Source organism: Vigna radiata, chromosome 6 (genome assembly GCF_000741045.1).
Source record: "Vigna radiata var. radiata cultivar VC1973A chromosome 6, Vradiata_ver6, whole genome shotgun sequence".
NCBI lineage: Eukaryota > Viridiplantae > Streptophyta > Magnoliopsida > Fabales > Fabaceae > Vigna > Vigna radiata.
In genome coordinates this window covers 9,559,494-9,568,308 of record NC_028356.1, presented here as the reverse complement: position 1 = coordinate 9,568,308, position 8,815 = coordinate 9,559,494, and the positions used below count along the sequence as shown (strand labels likewise).

Sequence of the window (8,815 nt, the reverse complement as noted above, 5' to 3'; positions counted from 1 at the left end):
TTATTAGTTATTATAGTACAAAACACATAAATATTTAAAATTAATAAATATATTATATATATATATATATATAAATATACTTATTTTAATAATTAATTTTTTAAATACATATTTTTTATTACAATAAAAAGAAAAAGTAGAAACACATATGTTTGACTAGTACAAACACACGAAAGACGTTTTTTTTTTTTGTAATGAGCTTGTGCGCGACGTGTGTCGTTCAAAGCCAATAAAATAACTGGTTTCTCCATTTCGGTGTGAGACTCTCAGCATTCTCCGCTGCGCCTTTCCATTTCCCGCTTCCATCCACAGTCACCGCTAAGGTTTTTCCTTCTCCAATGGCACCCGTTACTCGAAGAACCGCGTTTCCCAAGGTTCTCATTGAGAGGGACTCTGAATCAGAACAGAGTTCTTCCGAGGAAGAGGAAGATGAAGAAGAAGAAGAAATAGTACCTGAAGAAGAAGAAGAAGATGATAATGATGATGATAAGGTTACGACTACAAGTGAGAAGACTGAGATTCTAGAACTGTGTGCGGACGTAATCAGAAAAGGGAAAGCCCTCCTCACTATTAGTCTCAAAAAAGTCTGCAAGGTAACTTTTTTTTTTGTTTGTCATAAAGTTATGTTTTTTCTTCTCAGTGTTGGAACGCTTTTACCGTAATGGAACTTGTGTGGTCTTGTAGGTGTGTAAGAAGCATGGTCATGAAGCGGGGTTCAAGGGTGCTACGTATATTGATTGCCCCATGAAGCCTTGCTTTCTGTGTAAAAAGCCTGGTGAGTGTTGGTGTCACCCTTCGTTTATCTATTAAGATGGTTATCTTTGTGACATTTGCTTAACTTTTGTGTTCTCTGGCATGATTGTACCTTGTTAAGTCATTGAATTTAGAGTAAATAGTGTATGCAATCTCAGTTTAAAAGGGTTTTTATACTACAATAATTATGTTAAAAAGTCTTCGTCATCACTTGATTTCTAACGATCATGATTTTTTATTTGTTCACATTGTGGAATGAGCATGCATAAATTTAAACTCTTTTGCGTTTTTGAACTGAAGGACACACCACTTTGACTTGCCCACATCGTGTCTCAACTGAGCATGGAGTTGTCCCAGCACCCCGTAAGAAAACGTGTAAACCTTTGGAGTACGTATTTGAACGCCAGCTAAGGCCATCCCTTCCTTCAGTATGTCTAACTTTTTTTTCTTTTTTAGTTTGCTCAATGCTGATAATTTGATTTGGTTGTGTATGTTGTTCATTTTGCTATTAATTTATTACTATGATCAGGCAATACCATACTTGACTTGTGAAGATAATAAGCACCATATATGAGCCGGGAACTTTGGCCTATTGAATATTAGTCACTGTTGTTAACTTGTAATAACGATTTTGAAGTTAGGCTATAGTGACCTTGATCTGTCGAGTTTATCTGTTATTCTTGTAGTTGTTTCTGACATTTTGTAGGGACTTTTAATTGTGTTGCTACTTAACATTCTCTCGTTAGCCTAGTTTTTTCTTCAAGAAAGAGTATAGTATATCATTTTGGTTTTAGCCAGATAACTTTATTGCAAATTATGTAGTAAACTATGTGCTTCAAGTTGCGACAGTTGATAATATTCAATGGACATTTTTGGCACGAAAGCAATCTATGACTACATAATGTTTATGCTTCAATGATGAAAGTTATTTATCACATCCTAGTATTTTTGGGTTCTGATTATGATAATTTTTTCTTTTTTCTTTTCTCTGTTAGATCAAGCCCAAATATGTGATCCCAGACCAAGTGAATTGTGCTGTCATCAGATATCACAGTAGACGGGTAACATGCTTGGAGTTCCACCCGACAAAGAATAACATTCTGTTATCCGGAGATAAGGTTGTTACAGTAAATTACATCACTTGATATTAATATTTTGGTTGCCTACTAGCTTTTTTTAGCCACTGATATGTCTTCCTGCTTTGATGCTAAAAGAAAGGGCAACTTGGAGTATGGGATTTTGGAAAGGTATATGAGAAGGTGGTCTATGGGAACATACATTCTTGTTTAGTGAACAATATGAGGTAAGGTTGTTTTCATGAGACCATTGTCTTCGTGTAATTGTTTTTCACGTTCCTTAATCTTTGGATTTATTTTATTGTCTTAGTCTTGTCCTGAAGTGTAAAGATTAGGTTCTAAATACAAAATTTTGTAGGTTTAATCCTTCAAATGATTGTATGGTCTATTCTGCATCATCAGATGGAACCATTAGTTGTACGGACTTGGAGACAGGACTATCATCTTCTCCAATGAACCTGAACCCTGGTGGATGGCTGGTAAAATTTTTCTTAGGTTTTGCTCGTATTTCATAATCTTTCTCTTTAACTGTATAAGTACACGGATATGCCCATTGTGCTTCTTCTGGAGCACTATTTGTGAATTGTAACTTCTCCATATTTGTACACTTTACCCATTATGATATTCTCTTCTGCCATGCCCTCCATTTGTGCTGGTGTAAGATTTTAAATGTGTTCATTCATGATTGCAGTGTTCCATTGATTTTTTGGATGGGGATGCTGGGCAGTGGTTAAACTTTTGGCTTTTAAGTTTTAATTGGAAAGATCTGTAGCAGCATCATATTTTGGCTTTAGCTTATACTCTAAAAGTCTGTCTTTGTTTTTGGCAGTAAATTTACTTGTATATGCTTTATATGCTTTTTTTTTTTTTTTTATTAGGGTCGAAACACATGGAAAATGATCTATGGCATGGATATTAACTCTGAGAAAGGTCTTGTTCTTGCTGCTGATAGCTTTGGTTTTCTTTACATGTAAGTAGCTTCTTTTGGTCCCCTCCCTGTGAAATTATTTAGTTTTTATGCTTGTATTTTGTGATTTTCCGTGAGAGGAGAAATTATTACCTAAAAGCTCAATTTGTACAGTATCATGCTTTTACTATCTAAGTTTGTTTGGCTAACTATAATTTTGAACCTGTATTTCTGATTTTCTTTTCATTACATGGCCATTTATGAAGGTTAGTATTTAAAGTGCATTGTAATTGCCGCACGGCATATGATAGGAGCGTGTTTAAGAGTGCACCACTTCAATGTCCTATTATTTAATGTACATTAAGAAGTTGAAGGTATTGGAGAACTTGAGATTTGCATGACTGTTCATTTTAAATGGTTTCAAAATTTCATGGGAGACAATAACAAGAGAACTTTTAAAATTGGGTTTTCTTGGTCGGATGAAAATTGTAGCTCTCTGATTCATAGCTATGCTTTTTCATTTGTGAAACTATTTAACTGAGTTTGAATAACATCCTGTGTCATTCGTAGGGTTGACATGCGCTCCAACCACAGGAATGGTGATGCAATTTTGATCCACAAAAAAGGAACAAAAGTTGTTGGTATCCATTGCAATCCAATTCAACCAGACATCCTTTTGACTTGTGGAAATGATCATTTTGTGAGTTTCAGTTTTATTCAAATACTGAATTTATTCAATTGATATCTGAACTTACATTGCTTGCTGGGTATGCTAACTGCTGAAATATGAATGGTTTCTATTTTTAGGCTCGTATATGGGACCTGCGTTATATAGAAGCAGGATCATCCCTTTATGACCTCAAGCATAATCGTGTAGTTAACTCTGCATATTTCTCCCCATTTTCTGGAACCAAAATTCTCACTACATCACAAGACAACCGTCTTAATATATGGGATTCTATCTTTGGTAATATGGATTCTCCTAGCCGAGAAATTGTACATAGCCATGATTTCAATCGGCATTTGACACCCTTTAAAGCTGAATGGGACCCAAAGGTGATTTTATTTTATTCTTCCAGTTGTTTATGGTGTTATGTTTCTTTTCTGTTCTCTGCCTTACAGAAAAGTTATGATTTATGTAATTGCAGGATCCATCAGAGTCCCTTGCTGTTATTGGTCGATATATAAGTGAAAATTATAATGGAGCTGCCCTCCATCCCATTGATTTTATAGATACAAGTACAGGGCAATTGGTAGCTGAAGTGATTGACCCAAATATCACAACGATCAGTCCAGTGAATAAGCTTCATCCACGTGAAGATATCCTGGCAACTGGGAGTTCCAGGTTTGGCTACTCTTTTTAATGCTAAAATATTGTATAATGCTAGTGATGAATTCTTTTAACTATGGTGAATTTGTTTGGTTGATGGGATTTTACTCATCTGTGGATGAAATTCAAACCTTTTATTTAGCATTCTGTTATATTTTTAAAAGTAGAAATTGCAATTTACAAGTTTTCTTTAACTATCTCTATTAGAAGTTTAGAACCATTGTTTGTTTTCCTCCATAGTGTATTGTCATTATAGATGATGCATATGCATTGTATTAAACTCTGACATAGTTCGGACTCAACCAAGGCTAGATATATGAGCTTAATTTTGAAAACTTTCCAATGGTTTTACTATCTATATTTTGCTTTGACAAACCCAATTACTTTGTTAGATTCAGAACATGACTTCTTCAATGATGGGTGTAAAAGGAAATAGTACCTATGTGTGCTGTCATAGTGTTTACTGGGTTCTTGGACTTATCTGGCATAACTTTTCAGATCTCTGTTCATTTGGAAGCCCAAAGAGAAGTCAGACCTTGTTGAGGAGAAGGATGAAAGGAAATTTGTAGTATGTGGAAAGGCTGAGAAGAAGCGTGGTAAGAAAAATGGTGATATCAGTGATGAATCTGATGATGAAGGAGTCATTTCCAGCAAGTCCAAGAAGTTCAAGTCCACAAAGACTAAGAATAAACACTGAATAATAAAGTCTGCTCTTGCATAGTGTTTTGAGGATTTTATCAGTGTTTTTGAAGGTTTTCCAATCAACTGCTAACCCTGTATGGTGTCAAACACTTCCCCTCTTTTATATTTTTTTGGAATCTGATGTTAGATTTTATGTTTTTTTCTGGAAGTGTTAATTTTGTATCTGATACAAGCTTTATTCCACCAATCTGGCTTTAGTAGTTTGTAGGAGTTCAGATTCTCTACTTAGTTTTTTGGTGTTATCCTCCGCGGTGTCTTCAAAATACATACAATACAATGATGTTGGTACTTTAAAAATCTTTTTAATATATTTTAAAACATCAAAATCAGTATCATGAGTGTATTTTGAAGATACAGCAGATGAACAACATAGAAAATCTAGTAGAGAATCCAAATTCTAATTTGTAGTGCTAGTGTATCATATTAGAAGATAATGCAATGTAGTATTGTAAGTTATAGTTATATGTTTTGTTAGATTATACCTTTTTGGCTGATGTGGTATGGTATAGTCTCCTTCATGCTTATTATTAAGATTGACATCTTATCTTCATATGCTTGTCTTTCTTGAATGCTTCAGGGCAAAAGGTGCAAACTTATTTCAAAGGGTAGAGCTTCATAAATCACATATTTATAATATTTGGTTAGGGACCAGAATAAGGAAATTTCATGTTTAAGTTTTTAAGCTAAGTCTTATATTAAGAATCATAAGTAGGAAACTATATCTGGTTATTTCTTTTGTGTAACCTGATAACTAAATCGAGTACATGTAAAGGTTATTTTATTTTGGTTAATTACTATTTACTTTCTATAGTACAAACTTTAACCTTTTAGTTTCTTTGCTTTAAAATAATTTATTTTAATTCTTAGACGTTAACTTCAATCTGTTTTTTTTTTCTTCTGCATATTATTTTTAATTTTCTTTACGTTTTTTTTAAACAAAAACTTGTTGAGAATAAGATTTTTAAGCAACAGTCTTGAGTATTAGTTATGAAATCGATAAATAGACAGTTATTACTAAATATTGTTTTATACATCTTCATAACTGTTGTATTTTTTTTATCTGCTTTTTTTTTCAATTTAGGTTATTGTAAGTTTTTTATTTTTAAGACGAAACTTAAATTTAGTAAATGAAGTTATTTGAAAAAATTATTAAGTTATAGACTTAAGTATTGGCCAGTTTGGTTAAACTAAAAATAACTATTTGTAAAGTTTACAAATTTGAAAAGAAAATAAAATTTGTTCAAAAAAGGAAAATAATATCTATTATAATATAAGAAAAGAAGATATTAGCAAATTTATCTCATTATTCATTTTATTTTATTGATAAATGTTTTCAAAGTTAGTTTTTTATTCATTTGACATTTTTAATTTCTTTTATTTATATTGATCTTACTATCACATTGTTTTATTTTTTAATTTCTTTTATTTATATTTATTTTTTTATTACATGTGCATAAAATTTATTTTACCTTTTTATTTATTTATTTAATTTTCTATACTATCTATTTATTCTTTTATAATTTCTAATTAATTAGTCATTTAATAAATTGTTAAAGAATAACTTATATTTAAAGTATACATTTTTTATACTATTTTATTATTTTTATAATTTATAAATGTGAAGACCTAGAAAATTATATTCTTGAAGTGGTAGTAAGTTAAAAATAATGAGACTCCATTATTTTAATATTAAAAAGTTTTAATATAAAAAGAATTGTTATAAATGAGTTTCATTATTTTAAAATGCACAATCTCTCTAGAAACCGCTTTTCTGGAGTTTTCTATCTTCTCTCTAAGTGTTCTTGCTCATAAGTCATCTGTTTGACGATCAGGAGGTGTCTTTACGATCACGGCGTCAGGGTCTACCATTCTATTTGATCAATTTGGTGTTTAGAGCAAGTAAGTTTTCATCCATTTTCTTATTCCTTTTCTTGATCCTTGATCATGCAAAGAGGAACTGTTTTGCATGTATTAAGTGATCTTCTTCCTTGATTATTGGTTCGTTTGTGGTTCTAAGGTTGGTCTCCAAAGCCCAATCGGTGATTGTAGGTTTTCTAGAAGTTCCTTGTGCCGCAAGAAATCTGTGGAGCGTTTAGAGGTTTTGGAGTTGTTGAGTCGAAGTAAGGGAAGCTAGATTGCATTGAATTGTTAACTTAGTTGTATATTTAGTGGTTGTATGACTCTTGAATTGGTTGCATGGAGTTGATGGTTATAGTCGGTAGAAAATATGTATGTTGATTGTTCTTGAATGTGAAATGACGAATTGAGGTACAACGAGTAGTCATCGTGAGTTACTCTTTGTTTAAGCATTCATACAGCGAGAAGGTGCGTTGTGCAAATAGTTATGGGGGTTGGCTCTCTGTCTGATGAGTCGCATAGCAAAACAATGCACTGAGCGCCTGGTTGGGGTCTGGAATCACTGCCAGATTTATTTGAATAGCAAAGGGGTGCGCACAATGAGTGTTTGGGAGGTTTGGTCATTGTGTGGGCTTTCGCATAGCGAGTTGGGGCGCTATGCGAGGGGTTGAGGTCTGGTACCACTGGAAGTTTATTCGCACAGTGAGATGGGGACGCTATGCGAGAAACCTTTGGATTCGCTCTGCGAGAGTATGCGCTGAGCGAATGGTTCAGGTTTAGTTTACTCTTTTCTTAATTATTCTTGTTTGATTTGAATGATGTGGTGGATTGTTTTGGATGATGTATGACTGCATATTGAGTCATATGAGTATTAAAGAATGAAGTTGTAAATTTCAATGGGAATAAAGTATGATTTCAAAGTGATGTGGCAAGTTTCAACTTGGAATCTCTCGATGAGATATAAGTGTTTAGAATGAATACAAGGAGCTCAGTGTTGGGAGTTATCCTAACACTTTAATGGTCTTTCATTCTCACATAGAGAGAATTGATTCATGTGGTGAGAATAGTAGGAGGTCTCTAGTGTAGACGTTACTTGGAGGTCTATTGCGCGATAACGGACTAACCTTGTGTGTGTGGTAGGGTGAAACCCATGGCAATGGATTTGTAAAGCAGTAGAGGCCACCACAAGTGCACAACCCGCCATAGCTCGATATTCATTCTAAGTCCGGACAATCAGTTTAGGTCTTTACATGTTAAGATGTTTGGATTAGATTAAATTACATATGATTCTTATATGAAATGCTTTAAACTTATGATGTATTGTTTTGTATATAGCTTACCCTTACTTTTCTGTTGTCTGTCTTTATATGTTGTTTCTCTTTTGTGATGATCACCTAATGATGTGAGCTTAGGGATTCACCTTTTCAGTTGTTTCAGCTAGAGGTGAGGGAGAAGAAGATGAGTTGTTAGATAGATCCACAGAAGTAGATCTCTTCTTTGAGAAAGATTTGTTTTACCTAATTATTCTTTTAGCACCTATGTAATACTTAATTTTGGTAGTTTTTATACTATTAAAATGAAATGTTACAATAATTATTTGATCATTAATAAAATTAAATCTAAAAACATATATTTTATTTTTATTTATCAAATTAATATTATTTTAAATATATATATATATATATATATATATATATATATATATATATATATATATATATATATAATATTCAAATTGGTTATACTAATTTGTTATACTAATTGTCTCTCTAAAAATTATTTTATTACTTTATCTATTTGATTTTTTTTAAGCTAATTTACTGTAAAAATAACAATATATTTCTATTCTATCATTTAATATATAATAAATTATTATTTTAGTTCTTAAATAAAACTATTACTTTTCAAATTTGAAAATTTCATATCAATATCCAGAATGTCAATTGTATATAAAATTCAAATTATATTGTTAATTAAATTTTTTAAATTAAATATATAATATGTTAATATATAATATGTATTCTTAAAAATAATTTTAAAAACTGATAACGTTTTTTAAATTAAATAAATAATTATTTCTTTTAACGTGTATCCTTATACACATTTTAATTATTATTAAAAATAATTTCTATTATATTTTGAATATAAAACTTATATTTAAAATTTTAACTCATTTATTCTATACCATTT

The 8,815-nt window shown here is 31.7% G+C and overlaps 1 protein-coding gene across 1 annotated transcript; it reads left to right on the top strand.

Annotated features, from left to right (window-relative positions):
- The first annotated feature begins 227 nt into the window (after positions 1-227).
- On the top strand, positions 228-5,260 carry LOC106763140 (DNA damage-binding protein 2). Its single transcript, XM_014647339.2, has 11 exons — positions 228-593; positions 685-775; positions 1,054-1,181; positions 1,749-1,871; positions 1,968-2,056; positions 2,188-2,308; positions 2,708-2,799; positions 3,307-3,436; positions 3,544-3,792; positions 3,885-4,081; positions 4,565-5,260. Exons 1-11 carry the CDS (start codon positions 339-341, stop codon positions 4,761-4,763), a joined length of 1,674 nt encoding a protein of 557 aa, XP_014502825.1. The 5' UTR covers positions 228-338; the 3' UTR covers positions 4,764-5,260.
- The last annotated feature ends 3,555 nt before the right edge of the window (positions 5,261-8,815 follow it).